This window comes from Bubalus bubalis, chromosome 13 (genome assembly GCF_019923935.1).
Source record: "Bubalus bubalis isolate 160015118507 breed Murrah chromosome 13, NDDB_SH_1, whole genome shotgun sequence".
Classification (NCBI taxonomy): domain Eukaryota; kingdom Metazoa; phylum Chordata; class Mammalia; order Artiodactyla; family Bovidae; genus Bubalus; species Bubalus bubalis.
In genome coordinates this window covers 55,831,804-55,848,574 of record NC_059169.1, presented here as the reverse complement: position 1 = coordinate 55,848,574, position 16,771 = coordinate 55,831,804, and the positions used below count along the sequence as shown (strand labels likewise).

General features: G+C 46.9%; 1 protein-coding gene and 1 non-coding gene across 3 annotated transcripts in view; one reads left to right on the top strand and one right to left on the bottom strand.

The window, feature by feature from the left end:
* ATP8A2 (ATPase phospholipid transporting 8A2) overlaps nucleotides 1-3,326 on the bottom strand; it is a 481,981-nt gene extending 478,655 nt beyond the window's left edge. For both annotated transcript variants that reach the window (XM_025262844.3, XR_006544067.2), the window contains exon 1: nucleotides 3,217-3,326. In XM_025262844.3, coding sequence (XP_025118629.3) covers nucleotides 3,217-3,292 — 76 coding nt within the window. In that variant the 5' untranslated portion in view covers nucleotides 3,293-3,326. The remainder of the gene's footprint in view (nucleotides 1-3,216) is intronic.
* Nucleotides 3,327-9,486: 6,160 nt separating this feature from the next.
* TRNAG-CCC lies at nucleotides 9,487-9,559 on the top strand. Its single transcript has one exon. It is a non-coding gene; the product is annotated as a tRNA-Gly (tRNA).
* The last annotated feature ends 7,212 nt before the right edge of the window (nucleotides 9,560-16,771 follow it).

The following is a 16,771-nucleotide window of genomic DNA, read 5'->3' as shown; positions in this document are numbered from 1 at the left end:
AGAAAAATGGTACTGAAGAATACACTTACAGGGCAACAATGGAAAAACAGACATAAAGAATAGACTTACGGACATGGGGAGAGGGGAGGAGAGGGTGAGATGTATGGAAACAGTAACATGGACACTTACATTACCATATGTAAAATAGATAGCCAATGGGAATTTGCTATATGACTTAGGAAACTCAAACAGGGGCTCTGTATCAACCTAGAGGGGTGGGATGGGGAGGGAGATGGGAGGGAACTTCAAGAGGGAGGGGATATATGTATACCTATGGCTGATTCATGTTGAGGTTTGATGGAAAATAGCAAAATTCTGTAAAGCAATTATCCGTCAATAAAAAATTAATTAAAAAAAATTCTTAAGAGACCCCACTAGGTTGTTGGATACACAATCAATATAGAAACCCCAAGGTTTTGCTAGGCACTAGCAAAACCAATTTAAACTGTAATTTGTGAATAATCCTTTTTTTTCCTTTTAGTCTTTGGGTGCATGCTCAGTCATGTCTGACTCTTTGTGACCCCATGAATATAGCCCGTCAGGCTCCTTGGTCCATGCAATTCTCCAGGCAAGAATACTGGAATGGGTTGCCATTCTTTTCTTCAGGGGATCTTCACCTTGGGATAGAACCCGTGTCTCTTACATCTACTGCATTGGCAGCCTTGTTCTTTACCTCTAGCGTCACCTGGGAAGGCCCAGCAGGCCCTTTACACAAGTTAAAATGCATGCCCCAGAGAGCCCACACTGTCAAGGCCTCCCTCTTCCTTACACGGTGTGTAGTGAAAAAGTGAAAGTCGCTCAGTCATGTCTGACTTTTTGCAACTCTGTGGACTGTAGCCTGCCAGGCTCCTCTGTCCTTGGAATCATCCAGGCAAGAACACTGGAGTGGGTAACTGTTCCCTGCTCCAGGGCATCTTCCCAACCCATGGATCAAACCCAGGTCTCCCACACTTCAGGTGGATTCTTTACCATCTGAGCCGCCAGGGAAACCCAAGAATACTGGAGTGGGTAGCCTATCCCTTTTCCAGGGGATCTTCCTGACCCAGGAATCAAACCAGGGTCTCCTGCATTGCAAGCAGATTCTTTACCATCTGAGCCTCCAGGGAAGTGTAATAGACCCAAAATAAGCTCCCATCTCGCAGCCTATCCAACAGCGAGGCCCCCATCCTCCACCTCTGGACGTGTCTCCACTGCCCCACCCTGACGACGTGCTCTCTTCTCTGAATCTCAGAACCCTGCCCTCCCTTCTCCCCTAGCTTTTACGTCCATGCCAACAACCATACAACTGTCACAGGCCTTAAAACGGCCTTCTAGAACTCATATCCTCCTCCAGCGACCACTCCCCCTCTGCTCCACGCTTCCCAGCAACAAAGTTCACCCCAAAGAGTTTTCCGGTCAAGCTGTTTCCAACGCCTGTCCTCTTCATCTCTTATGGACATTCTTCCCGGGATCACACAGAATCAGCTTCTGCAAGGTCACCGATGCTCTCCCCTCCCTGCTGCTGAACAAACAGACGGTTCTCAGGCCTCACCTGTCCTGAGCCTGGGGTGATGCCAGGCCCAGTCGGACACCCCACTTCCTGGACACGGTCTCTTGGCTCCCTCTGAGCTCACTGGCCAACCTCGCAGCTCCCTGCTGCCGCCTGCATCTCCTTGACCTTGAAATGTGGAGTGCCCAGGGCTCTGGGCAAGGACCCCTCTCATTTTGGCCACATCTATACATGGGTTATGTAATCGGCAGGGCGCAGAGCTAAATGAAAGCGCAGGCCCCTGGCTCAAAAATCAGGAAGTCTTCGGACAGAGCAAGGGCAGGGCCTGAAGGCAATCTGGGGACTCTTTCTAGATGGCGGCCTGAGTGAGTGCTGGTCACACCCGTCCTGAGAGCCTGTCCTGCTGGGCAATCCTCACAGTTCTCCTCTGGTCTGTACACCGGCCTGCCTCTCTCCACTGGGCCCTTTGGCTGGCACTTCACAGGTTCAAAACCAAACTCCTGACCCCCTCTCCCCCCTCCCCAAAACAGAACCCTGCTCTTCCCGAACCTTTCCTCATCTCAGTAACCATTTCTTGGACCCAAAACCTCCATCTTTGCATCTCTTCTTTCACTTACACCCTCATCCTCATCATGAGCTGCAGGTCCTACCTTCAAACACAAGGCAGCTTGTACCCCCTTCCCCCTTGGCACCCATACAGGGACCATCCGCCCTCCCCCGACCCGGGACTCCCGCAGTCTGGTCTCAGCCTGTCGGCCCCCTGATCCTCTGTCGCTGGGATTCTCTGCAAGTGACTCAGAAGGTGCCCCGACATCACTCAAGCCTCGGAAACACGGGTCTAGACTGTCTGATAAGCTGCTTCCCTTTCACATTATTCAGCCACAGGAATAGGGAAGTCAGTTATTTTTATATGCCTATTTTCTCAGACAAAATCCACGGGAGACTACTAACAGCGAACCCAGCTCCAAGCTGCAAAACCTGCACCTGCATGTATGTACCTACAAACTTGCCAAGAGCCCCAAAGTGGCAGGAAATCTAATCGTTTTGAAGCGCCCTTTCAATGTTTCATGATCGAAGGGTGTCGATAGCGCATCCTGTGTCACCATCACGTGACACCCAGCTCCCCAAGCCTATGGTCCCTACACACGTTTACATAACAAACCACACACGGCTCCTGAGGACTGGCGGCCCGAGGCCGCCCTCGACGCGCTGGGCTGAGTGTGGCTCTAACGACCGGCCCTCCGAGGCGCACTGCCGGCTAGCGGGGGCGCCGGACGGCCCCCGGGGGTGGGCAAGGGAGGGATCAGCGGCTCGGGCGTCCCTGCGCGCGGCCGCGGAGTCCCCAGGGAGTCACAGAGCCGAGTGCCCCGCCAACCCCCACCCCAGCTCTGCGGCAGCAAGACGCGCGGCGAGGCCAGAGGGGCGAGATGCTGGTGCGCCGCCGGCCCCGAGCCCACCGCGGAGGGGGCGAGGGTGGGGGCGGGGAGGCGATGGCGGGAGCTGGAGGCGAGCCGGCGCCGGGGCTCTTATCCGGGACCCCCCCTTCCCCATCCCTGAGGGACCTGCCCCCACCCCCAGCCCCGGCCTCGCAGCGCGGGGAGGGGTCGGAGGCGCAGACGGAGGGCGGGGCGCTGAGTCCTAACTGCGCCCCTCCGCCCCGCCCGCGCCCCCCCTCACTCCGCCCGCGCCCCCGCCCAGAACCCCCCAGTCCGCGCCCCCGCTCTCACCCACGGACGCGCGGATCCGTGGCCTCCCTGTCAGGGACATCCTAAGAGCCTGGGCGCGGCCGGGGCCGTTGGGCATCGCGCCCCCCGCGGGCGCTGCGCGGGGCTGGGCGCGGGGCCGGCGGCCCGAGGGCCATGGGGGGCGCGCCGGGCTGGAGCGGGCGGCCTCTGCGCGGGGCTGCGCCGTCCGTGCCGCTGCGGCGCCCAGTGCGGCGGCGCCCGGGCTGCGGGGTGCGGGGCGGGGGCGGGGGGGGCGGCCCGGGGCTCCGGGAAGCCGCCGAACGTCACGCAGGACGGGACGCCTGCAGGTGCGGAGAAGGCGCGGGGCGGGGCAGGGGATCCGTGCTTTGGGGGCTCGCCTCGGGGACGCGCGCCCCTTCGGGACTTTGTCTCTGGTTTCCCTGCACTTGCCGTGGGGCGCTGATGTGAGGCGGTCAGGACGCCTGCTTTCTCTTCTTACGCCCCCTCCCCCGCAGTCTCTCTTCTTCCATTTCCTCCGTGTCCGGTCTGCTGGGGCCTATGCGGAACCTCACAGGAACAGGTATTTCTAAGGTGCCCGATGGTGGCCTTGTCACCAGTGAAGTCCTGGGTCTCTAGACCTCTACCACACCCGCCCCCCCGCCCCCGCAACCATGACACAACCTCCCTCCAGCTCTAGCTGGTGGGCTGTTAAAGCTATAAAAAATTGTGGCCATCATTGAACGCCGGACACACACACACATACACACACTCACACCTTCTGCCGCAGAAACAGAATCATTGAGGGGTGAGGGGACTAGTCCAAGATCACGTGATCTACTTTTGGTTGTTTTTACTTTAGTGTTAATGTTGAAACTGGGCTTGGTCCTCCTGGGCACAGTTCCATAAAGGCCGGGGTGGTGGGGTAGGGGCGGGCAGGGGGGGAGGGGGGCGCAATCTGTTTAATATCTGATAAAATTCTGACCTCAAAGTGAACAGAGACACACACACAAAACGATGTAAGTAAGAGTCTGCCCCAGCATTTGCTGATCATTAAGCTTCAAAAAACATAAACATCGGGGCTGTCAAGAACAGAGTTCAGCAGAGAATCCTCCCCCCGTTGCAAAGCCATGTGGCGCCAAGCGCCCCCTTGGCTGGCCTCTGCCTCCATTCTTAGAAAAAAAAAGGCAGAAGGGATGGACAACTTGCTTCGAAAACTGTGAGCTGGGAATTTCAGCTTCAAGTAGGATTCTGCTTATCCTGGGCCCTAAAACAAAACAAAACAGGTTCCTGATAAGCAATGAGTCTTGAGCAGGAAGTTGAGGAAGAGGACATGTTCTGAACTGCAGGGCTAAGCTTCAGGGTGGCAGAAGATGTTTTCTTAGGATGTCATCACAACTGCTGGGGTGATCCTAAAAGTTTCTACCAGTGAGTTCATCTTTATAAATTTATAAATAAAATTTCAGGGGACTTCCCTGGTGGTCCAGTGGCTAATACTCTGCGCTCCCAATGCAGGAGACCCGGGTTCAGTCCCTGGTCAGAAAACTAGATCCCACGTGCCCTAACTAAGAGTTCACATGCTGCCACTAAAGAGCCCACATGCTGAAGCTAAAAGAACCTCCCTGCCTCAAGGAACATCAAAGACCCCACGGGCTGCAGCTAAGACCCAGTGCAGCCAAAGAAATATATATATATATATATATTTTTTTTAAGACATTAAACCATTTCATAAGCCTTTCTTTTCCTCAAACTAAAACCCTATTTCCTTTTTAAAATGTTCATGAAAAGTGAAAGGGTTAGTCGCTCAGTTGTGTCCGACTCTTTGCAACCCCATGGACTGCACCCGCCAGGCTCCTCTGTCAATGGGATTCTCCAGGCAAGAATACTGGAGTGGGTTGTCATTTCTTTCTCTAGACCAGTGCAGCCAAATAAATAAATAAATGTTTTTAAAAAGACTTTAAGCCACTTCTTAACCCTTTCTTTTCCTCAAATTAAAACCTAATTTCCTTTTAAAAATGTTCATAGTAGGTATACATATACATGTTTACCTTTTATATATGGATGGGCTTCCCAGGTAGCTCAGTGGTAAAGAACCCACCTGCCAATGCAGGAGACACAGGAGATACAGGTTCGATCCCTGGGTCAGGAAGATCCCCTGGAGGAGGAAATGGCAACCCATTCCAATTTTCTTGCCTGGGAAATCCCATGGACAGAGGAGCCTGGCGAGCTACAGTCCATAGGGTCGCAAAGAGTTGGACACAACTAACCACAAACACACGTTTATATATGATGCATGTCTATAGACATTTGTAAAGGAAAGGCATATATATGGCATGTAAAAAGGCACAGATAAGCATATAGCTAGCACGCACACCTCTACTCCCCAGTTTAGGGAACAAACAAATTCAGACGCAGTGAAAGCCACCAGTCCCTAACCTCCTTCCTTTCCCTCTGGTCCCCAGACCAATTTCCTTTCCAGCTCTCCTCTGATGTTATTTACAAACTAATAAACCAAAGAGCAACCCTGACAGGATTAGGCAAAGGGTCAGTTCATGGGGTCACAGAGTCAGACACAACTTACTGGCTGAACAACAACTGGGAAGGAAGAACATTCAACAGAAATCTTTATTCCCCTATGGTGGGCTTCTTAAGAACTCTGCAAATGCATTTTGATGACTCTTCTCCAGATTCTTTTCAATGTTACACATTGTTTTTAGAGAGCAGTGGACCACACCAGACATAGAAAAAGCAATATGGGACTTCCCTCGCAGCCCAATGGTAAAAAATCCACGTGCCATTGCAGAGGACACGGGTTCCATGCCTGGCCCAGAAAGATGCCACATGCCTCAGGGCAACTAAGCCCATGCACCACAACTACTGAGACTGTGCTCTGGAGCCCATGAACCACAACTACTGAAGCCCATGAAACCTAGAGCCAGAGCTCCACAACAAGAGAAGCCCGTGCACCACAAGGAAGGGTCGAGCCCGCTTGTCAAAACTAGAGAAAGCCCGAGAGCTGCAAGGAAGACCTAGTGTGGCCAAAAATAAAAATAAATAAAATTTTAAAAGAAAAGGAAAAGCAACCTGCAGTAGAACTGCCCTCTATTTTCCTGATGACAAAGTGGCAGTTGTGGCAGGCCCTCCCCTCAGTCATTCATTCACTCTCACTTCTGGCTGCAATGCCAGATGCAGCAGGGCCCCGGCACATGGCCGCTCCTGGTAACCCTGGCTTCCTCACAACATGCTGGCTGGATCCAGGGGTCCCAGGAAAGAGAGGCAGGTGGCACTCTGTCAGCCCTTCCAACCTGACCTTAGAAATCATGCACCATCTCTCCCACCACATCCTGTTCGCTGAGGCAGCCACAAGGGCCCAGTCGGTCCCAGGGGACAGGAAAGAGGAGACCCCATCTACTGATGGGAGAGTGGCAGGAGTCTGCAAGAGCCTGAGGATTGGAAACCGTTGCAGCCATTTTGGGAAATACAGTCTATCAGAACTACCAGGAAGCAATGGTGATTTTCATAAAGTATTAGTCATAAGTACAGCAAAATCATAAAATACTTATTGAAAAATTAGTGGAATATGTGCGGAATCTTCACACTGAAAACAAGGCATTCAGGCTCCCAAAGAACAAGACTGATGGACTTACACTGCCTGGTTTCAGGTTTACTTGAATGTGAACACTACTCAAGACACTGGAGTGTGGGCATGAGAGTAGACAGAGCCCAGAAACAGATACCTGCACATGTGGGGAAATTATTTTGAGAGGTACACTCCAGTACTCTTGCCTGGAAAATCCCACTGACAGAGGAGCCTGGTAGGCTGCAGTCCATGGGGTCGCTGGGAGTCGGACACGACTGAGCGACTTCACTTTCACTTTTCACTTTCATGCATTGGAGAAGGAAATGGCAACCCACTCCAGTGTTATTGCCTGGGGAATCCCAGGGAAGGGAGAGCCTGGTGGGCTGCAGTCTATGGGGTCGCACGGAGTCGGACACGACTGAAGCGACTTAGCAGCAGCAGCAGCAGCAGCGAAGCAATTCAATAGGAAAAGGTAGTCTTCAATAAATGGTGCTGTGACAACTTGATGTTCTAGGGAAAAAATAAACTTGACCCCTTAACCACATGCAATGATTAACTAAACATGGACCACAGACTTAAAAGTAAAAACCTAAGCAGAGAGAACTCCTAGAAGAAAACGGAGGAGAAAATACTTTCTGTGCTGGGCCACAAAAAAAGCCCTGATCAGAAAAGGAAAAAGTAATAAACGGACGTCATCAAACGTCATTTCTTCTGCCAAGAAAATGAATAGGCCATCCACCGACCAGGAAAAGATATTCACAATGCACCCTTTTGACAAGCACTTGGATCTAGAGCGGGTAAGTAATTCCCGCAGCTCACAACTCAAAGAATAGACCCAACTTGTTCATCATCAGGAAAACGCACATCACAGCAGATACCACATGATGCTGCTCATGTGTGGAACCTAAGAAAGTGGTACAAATGAACTTATTTACGAAACATAGAGTCACTGGTGGAGAAAACAAACGTGGTTGCCAGAGGGAAAGGGTGAGGGGAGGGATAAACTGGGAGACTGGGATTGGCATACACACACTGCTATATATAAAGTAGACAACTAATAAGGACCTACTATACAGCACAGGGAACTCTACACCATGGTCTGTAATGACCTATATGAGAATAAACTCTTATAAAAAAAGAGGATACATGTACAACTGATGCACTTTGCTATACACCTGAAACTAACCCAACATTGTAGATCAATTATATTCCAATTTTTTAAAAAACAGTAGTCCACTATACACCCACAGGATGTCAAGGATAAATGACTCCAAATTATTGTGGAGGGTGTTGAGCAACCAGAACTCATACATTGTTGGTAAGAGTGTAGAATGTTATAACTACTCTGGAACACTCACAGTTCCTGTAGAAGTTAAGTATCCACCTTCCATAAATCCAGAGATTCTACTTCTAGGTACTTACCCGTGAGAAATGAACACATATTTACAAAAAGACTTGTAAGAGGATATTAATAGTAGTTTTACTCATAATAACTTCATACTGGGATTCCCTGGTGGCTCAGTGGTAGAGAATCCGCCTGTGATATAGGAGACATAGGTTCAGTCCATGGGTTGGGAAGATCCCCTCGAGGAGGGCATGGCAACCCACTCCAGTATTCTTGCCCAGAGAATCCCATGAACAGAGGAACCTGGTGGGCTACAGCCGTGGGGTGGCAAAGAGTTGGACATGACTTAACAAACTAAGAACAACAACAACTTCACACTGGGAACAACTCAACAGGTAACTGGACAAACAATTGTAATATATTAATAGGATATGACTCAGCAGTAAAAGGGATGCATTTGCAATTACCATTGTGTACAATAAGATGGATCTCAAGAGCCTGATGTTGAATGAAAGTGAAGTTCACTCAGTCGTGTCTGACTCATTGCGACCCCATAGACTATACAGTCCGTGGAATTCTCCAGGTCAGAATATTGGAGTGGGTAGCTATTCCCTTCCCCAGGGGATCTTCCCAACTCAGGGATCGACCCAGGTCTCCCACATTGCAGGTGGATTCTTTACCAACTGAGTCACCAGGGAAGCCCAAGAATACTGGAGTGGGTAGCCTATCCCTTCTCCAGGGGATCTTCCCAACCCAGGAATTGAACCAGGATCTCCTGCATTGCAGGCGGATTCTTTACCAACTGAGCTATGAGTGAAGCTGAATGAAAGCAAGACACAAAAGATTAGATACAGAGTGGTTATCACAGACTCAATGGGCATGAGTTTGGGCAGACTCCAGAAGATAGTAGAGCATAGAGAAGCCTGATTGCTGCAGTTCATGGGGTTGCAAGGAGTCAGACACAACCAAGCAACTGAACAACAACAAATGTTAAAATAACCAGATTAACCCCAAGATGAGTTGCTCATGCCAAGCCCCACATCAGCAAACTGAAACTTAACAAAATTTCTACGCTCTATGCTTGACTCTCCCAGAAAAGGAAAGCCTCATCCACCCATCAGGGCTTGTCTGCTCAGCACCAGTTTTCTGTCCGCTCCAAGACTTTCCTTTGTTCCTTACAAGGAAAGTAGTGACCGAACAACAACCACCCTGACTTAACCCATTGGCAAATGCCCAGTATCACTTCCTTGTTCCTGCTCACTCTGCTCTATAAAAATCTCTTGCAAGGTATTCAACATCACTAATCATCAGAGAAATGCAAATCAAAACAATGGGATCAGTTCACATATGTAAGAATAGCTGTCATCAAAAAGACAAGAAATATAGGACTTCCCTGGTGGTCCAGTGGCTAGGACTCTGTGCTCCCAATGCAGGGGGCCCAGGTTCAATCCCTAGTCAGGGAACTAGATCCCACATGCCACAACTAAGATCTAAGGTCCTGTGTGCCACAACTAAGACAGGATACTGTCAAATAGATAAAATAAATATTTTGTTTAAAAAAAGAAAGAACTGGTAGTTGCGAGGATGTGGAGAAAAAGGAACCCTCATGTACTATTGGTGGTAATGTAATTGGTGCAGCCACTATGGAAACAGTATGGAGGGTCCTCAAAAAATTAAAAATAGAACTGCCATACAATCCAGCAATTCCACTTCTGGGTATTTATCAGAAGAAAATGAAAACACTAATTTGAAAAGATATAGGCACTGCTGTGTTCATTGCACCATTGTTTATAACAGTCAAGATATGGAAGCACTCTAAGTGCCCGTCCATAGATGAGTTGATATAGAAAATGTGGTGTGTATATATGACATATGTGTATATATGTATATGTATATATGTGTATATATATATATATAGAGAGAGAGAGAGAGAGAGAGAGTCGAAAATTGCACCCAACTCCAGTATTCTAGCCTGGAAAATTCCATGGGCAGAGGAACCTGGTGGGCTACAGTCCATGGAGTTGCAGAGTCAGACATGACTGAGTGACTGAGCATATATATATATACACATATACATGCATACAGAGAGAGGTTTTATATATATAATATATGTATATATATATTTAAGGGAAACTAGACCACAACTTTTAAAATGCTAATAAAGGGAATTCCCTGGCCGTCCACTGGTTAAGACTCCAAGTTTCCACTGCAGGGGGCACAGGTTCAGTTTCTGCTCTTGGGTAACTAAGAGCACATCACACTTTTGGTGTGACCAAAAAAATAAAATACTAATAAAAGGGAGTTCCCCAGTGGCCTAGTGGTTAGAATTCCAGGCTTTCACTGCTGTGGCCTGGTTCAGTTCCTGGTTGGGGAACTGAGGTCCTGAGAGCTGCACCACCTAGCCAAAAAAAATAAAATACTAAATAAAGGAAGTGAGTATTTTAGATGCTTGTCCTGGGATACACATAATAATGTTATTCCTAACAGCAAAACCTGAAAAGCAAGCCCAACGACAAAAGAACGAGTATTTAAATAATTCAAAATTCTTTTCTAGAAAATGATTCTCTTTAAAAACAAAAATTGTGAAGACTATTTAATGGTTTGAGAAACCATACTATGTTAAGTGACTGTCAAATGTTAAATGAACAAAGGGAAAATGCCACTGTATATGTTGTGATCTAGTTTTAAATACACATATATAGAGTTTCCCTGGTGACTCAGACATTGAAGAATCTGCCCACAATGCAATGCAGGAGACTCAGGTTTAATCCCTGGGTCGGGAAGACCCCCTGGAGGAGGAAAAGGCAACCCACTTCAGTATTCTTGCCTGGAGAATCCCATGTACAGAGGAATCTGGCGGGCTACAGTCCATGGGGTCACAAAGAGTCAGACACGACTGAGCAACTAACACTCACTTTCATTTATTACGTGTGTGTGTGTGTGTATACGTATATATACACACATATCCCCATATCTGAAGAGTGAGGTATTAAAATGTTAGCTGTTATTGCCTCTGGGTGGTGGTTTTTATTTCTTTCTTATACTTCTTGGTATATTTCCATTTTTCACAATACAGTAAGAAAAAGTGTCTTCTTGCACAAGGTGTTGCTCAGAGGTGTCGCTTTGCTGGAATTCCACAGAGAAGAACAGTGCAGTGGGTGAAAGTCAGACAGTGACCAGAGCAAGCGCTGGTGACCAGGCTGAGCCTGAGGGCGGTGGGGTCGGGAATGAAGCCCCTCCTGAAGGAAACACAGCACCTGCTGCTGAGTGCTGGGGAATTCGACAGCTAACAGGGCAACCTGGCAACCATGACCAGTGAACAGGCATAAAAGCAGAGGAACTGGTTTCATAATATTGATAACAGCAGCACTTCTGAGTGCTTCCTCCATGGCAGCAAGAAGCTCAAAACTTTGCTTGCATATTCTCTTTTCATTTTCAAAACAACACAAAGAGGAAAGCACGTTATTACCTCTGTTGTGTGGATAAGAAAATGCAGGATTAGAGAAGCTGAATAATTTGCCCAAGATCACACAGGTAGTCAGGATGTGGAGCCAGAAAGCAAGCTCTTTGTTACCTGTGTCGAGGGGTCACACTCATAATTACTCTCCTCTCTTGGAGCTCCAAAGAGGTCTTCCAACAGACAGAAAAAAAAAGAAATCTAGAAGCTGTAATAGTACAAATAAGAAGTACAGTTTTATATAAACAAAATGAAGGACTTTACTAAAGCTTCTGTATTTTCTTTCACATCTGCTGACCAAAGACCAGCAAAGGTAAATACAGCTTTAGGGGGAGGGACAAATTAGGACTGGGGATTAACAGTTACACAGTCCTGTAAATAAAACAGATAAACAACAGGACTTGCTGTAGAGCACAGGGAACTATATTCAATATCTTGTTATCTTGTTATAACCTGTAATGGAAAAAAATCTGAAAAAGAATAGATATATGTATATGTATAACTGAATCTCATTGCTGTACTCTGAAACAAAAGACTGTAAATCAGCTATATTCCAATTTAAAAAAAAAGGTAACTACAGATTTGAACACATGTACTCTCATATACATTATGAGTAAAAACTCATATTCTACTAACTCCGAGGTTCATCAACCCTCAGTAGCCAGACATCTGTGACTTGTCATCTTTTACTATCAGCAGTTTGGGGGGAGAGATTAACAATGTCTCAGCCTCTCTCTCCCACAAATATGTGGCCAGGGGAGACAACGCTGGCCAACCAGAGTAAGTCTCCCCAGAAACTTGGCTTTACCTCCAGGGGAAAAGGTGATGCAAGTAGGGGGAACTAGAGGGCTTTACAGAGAGACTTACAGAGAGAAACTTGAGGACAGAGAGACTGTAGGGACTTAAAAGAAGGATGTGAAGTCTGGGGCTTCCAACAGCCATCTTAGTACCACTGGGAGAGACCATGTGTAGGTAGCAAAGACTGGGACTCATTTTTTTTGGCCACACCTGTGGCTTGTGACGGAGAAGGCAATGGCACCCCACTCCAGTACTCTTGCCTGGAAAATCCCATGGACAGAGGAGCCTGGTAGGCTGCAGTCCATGGGGTTGTGAAGAGTCAGACACGACTGAGCGACTTCATTTTCACTTTTCATTTTCATGCATTGGAGAAGGAAATGGCAACCCACTCCAGTGTTTTTGCCTAGAGAATCCCAGGGAAGGCGGAGCCTGGTGGGCTGCCGTCTATGGGGTCGCACAAAGTCGGACACGACTGAAGCAACTTAGCAGCAGCGGCAGCAGCAGTGGCTTGTGAGATCTTAGTTCCTTGACCAAGGATTGAACCTGTGCCCCCTGCAATGGAAGCATGGACTGCAAACCACTGGGCTGCAAGGAAATTCCCCGATATTCATTTCTGATAATATTGTGTGACCTGATTGGTCCAGCTTTTTCTGAAACCCAGACCACTCACTGGACTTTATGTGATTGAATAAATTCCTTTATTTACTTCAGATAATGTGCAACTCTGGAAGTTCTACATAGGAAGGATTTAGGGAGGAAAAAGCAAGGAAACATAGCTTGAAGTGTGGCAAACACTCCTGAAACCAGAAGGGTTTGTATTGTTGGCAACCAAAATATTACTGATTAATACACATCCCTGCACCATTTCTGAATCTTTCTGTTCTTTGTCATCAGATTTTCCTGGAACCTGCTATTATAAAGAATGCTGTGTATAGATGTATGAAAGTGAAAGTTTCTCAGTCGTGTCCGACTCTTTGCAACTCCATGCACTATAGCCCACCAAGCTCCTCTGTCCATGGAGTTCTCCAGGCAAGAGTATTAGAGTGGGTTGCCATGCCCTCCTCCAGGGGATTTTTCCAATCCAGCCCAGATCTCCCACATTGCAGACAGATTCTTTACCAGCTGAGCCTCCAGGGAAGCCCATGTATAGGTTGTTTTTGTCAACATAAAACAAAGCAGCAGCCAAGCTTCTCGAAGTGCCTCAATAGTTTTTTATTTCAAAAATGAAATGTGTTTATAAGCATCAGCTGGTATATTGACCATGGTGTTCCCATCACAAAAACCGCAAATCCCTAAACCTGTACCCTATGTGTGTTTGGACCTTTTTATGTCCATTGTGTGAGCTCCCTGGGAAGTAATTAAGACCTTGGACATAAAGAATGCCCATCCACTACAAATTCCCCACCAGTATCTTATTGTCATTTATATAATTCTCCATAAATAAGGTAACTTCTTCCTAACTTTAAGGATGACACAGTTCCTCAAACACTTTCTTGATTATTTCCTTTTCTTAGAGGAAGTTTAGGACTCGGTGTCTCAGTAGCCAAGCAGTAGCCTTCTACCTAAGATAAATTTCAAACATCAACAGGAAATTTCAGAGACTTATCAGTTCAGTTCAGTTCAGTCACTCAGTCATGTCCGACTCTTTGCGACCCCATGAATCGCAGCACGCCAGGCCTCCCTGTCCATCACCAACTCCCGGAGTTCACCCAGACTCACGTCCATCGAGTCAGTGATGCCATCCAGCCATCTCATCCTCTGTTGTCCCCTTCTCCTGCCCCCAATCCCTCCCAGCATCAGGGTCTTTTCCAATGAGTCAACTCTTTGCATGAGGTGGCCAAAGTACTGGAGTTTCAGCTTTAGCATCATTCCTTCCAAAGAAATCCCAGGGCTGATCTCCTTCAGAATGGACCGGTTGGATCTCCTTGCAGTCCAAGGGACTCTCAAGAGTCTTCTCCAACACCACAGTTTAAAAGCATCAATTCTTCAGCGCTCAGCCTTCTTCACAGTCCAACTCTCACACCCATACATGACCACAGGAAAAACCATAGCCTTGACTAGACGGACCTTTTTTGGCAAAGTGATGTCTCTGCTTTTCAATATGCTATCTAGGTTGGACACAACTTTCCTTCAAAGGAGTAAGCGTCTTTTAATTTCATGGCTGCAGTCACCATCTGCAGTGATTTTGGAGCCCAAAAAAATAAAGTCTGACACTGTTTCCACTGTTTCCCCATCTATTTCCCATGAAGTGATGGGACTAGATGCCATGATCTTAGTTTTCTGAATGTTGAGTTTTAAGTCAACTTTTTCACTCTCCACTTGCACTTTCATCAAGAGGCTTTTTAGTTCCTCTTCACTTTCTGCCATAAGGGTGGTGCCATCTGCATATATGAGGTTATTGATATTTCTCCCAGCAATCTTATTTCCAGCTTGTGCTTCTTCCAGCCCAGCGTTTCTCATGATGTACTCTGCATAGAAGTTAAATAAGCAGGGTGACAATATACAGCCTTGACGTACTCCTTTTCCTATTTGGAACCAGTCTGTTTTTCCATGTCCAGTTCTAACTATTGCTTCCTGACCTGCATACAGATTTCTCAAGAGGCAGGTCAGGTGGTCTGGTATTCCCATCTCTTTCAGAATTTTCCACAGTTTATTGCGATCCACACAGTCAAAGGCTTTGGCATAGTCAATAAAGCAGAAATAGATGTTTTTCTGGAACTCTCTTGCTTTTTCCATGATCCAGCGGATGTTGGCAATTTGCTCTCTGGTTCTTCTGCCTTTTCTAAAACCAGCTTGAACATCAGGAAGTTCACGGTTCACGTATTGCTGAAGTCTGGCTTGGAGAATTTTGGGCATTACTTTACTAGCATGTGAGATGAGTACAATTGTGCAGTAGTTTGAGCATTCTTTGGCATTGCCTTTCTTTGGGATCGGAATGAAAACTGACCTTTTCCAGTCCTGTGGCCACTGCTGAGTTTTCCAAATTTGCTGGCATATTGAGTGTAGCACTTTCACAGCATCATCTTTCAGGATTTGAAATAGCTCCCCTGGAATTCCATCACCTCCACTAGCTTTGTTCGTAGTGATGCTTTCTAAGGCCCACTTGACTTCACATTCCAGGATGTCTGGCTCTAGGTCAGTGATCACACCATTGTGATTATCTGGGTTGTGAATAAATCTTTTTTGTACAGTTCTTCTGTGTATTCTTGCCACCTCTTCTTGATATCTTCTGCTTCTGTTAGGTCCATACCATTTCTGTCCTTTATCGAGCCCATCTTTGCATGAAATGTTCCCTTAGTATCTCTAATTTTCTTGAAGAGATCTCTAGTCTTTCCCATTCTGTTGTTTTCCTCTATTTTGTTCCCTTGATCACTGAAGAAGGCTTTCTTATCTCTCCTTGCTATTCTTTGGAACTCTGCATTCAGATGCTTATATCTTTCCTTTTCTCCTTTGCTTTTCGCTTCTCTTCTTTTCACAGCTATTTGTAAGGCCTCCCCAGACAGCCATTTTGCTTTTTTGCATTTCTTTTCCATGGGGATGGTCTTGATCCCTGTCTCCTGTACAGTGTTACAAACTTCTGTCCATAGTTCATCAGGCACTCTATCAGATCTAGTCCCTTAAATCTATTACTCACTTCCACTGTATAATCATAAGGGATTTGATTTAGGTCATACCAGAATGGTCTAGTGGTTTTCCCTACTTTCTTCAATTTAAGTCTGACTTTGGCAATAAGGAGTTCATGATCTGAGCCACAGTCAGCTCCTGGTCTTGTTTTTGTTGACTGTATAGAGCTTCTCCATCTTTGGCTGCAAAGAATATAATCAATCTGATTTCGGTGTTGACCATCTGGTGATGTCCATGTGTAGAGTCTTCTCTTGTGTTGTTGGAAGAGGGTGTTTGCTATGACCAGTACATTTTCTTGGCAAAACTCTGTTAGTCTTTGCCCTGCTTCATTCTGTATTCCAAGGCCAAATTTGCCTGTTACTCCAGGTGTTTCTTGACTTCCTACTTTTGCATTCCAGTCCCCTATAATGAAAAGGACATCTTTTTTGGGTGTTAGTTCTAAAAGGTCTTGTAGGTCTTCACAGAACCGTTCAACTTCAGCTTCTTCAGCATTACTGGTTGGGGCATAGACTTGGATTACTGTGATATTGAATGGTTTGCCTTGGAAACGAACAGAGATCATTCTGTCGTTTTTGAGATTGCATCCAAGTACTGCATTTCGGAGTCTTTTGTTGACCATGATGGCTACTCCATTTCTTCTGAGGGATTCCTGCCCGCAGTAGTAGATATAATGGTCATCTGAGTTAAATTCACCCATTCCAGTCCATTTTAGTTCGCTGATTCCTAGAATGTCGACGTTCACTCTTGCCACCTCTTGTTTGACCACTTCCAATTTGCTTGATTCATGGACCTGACA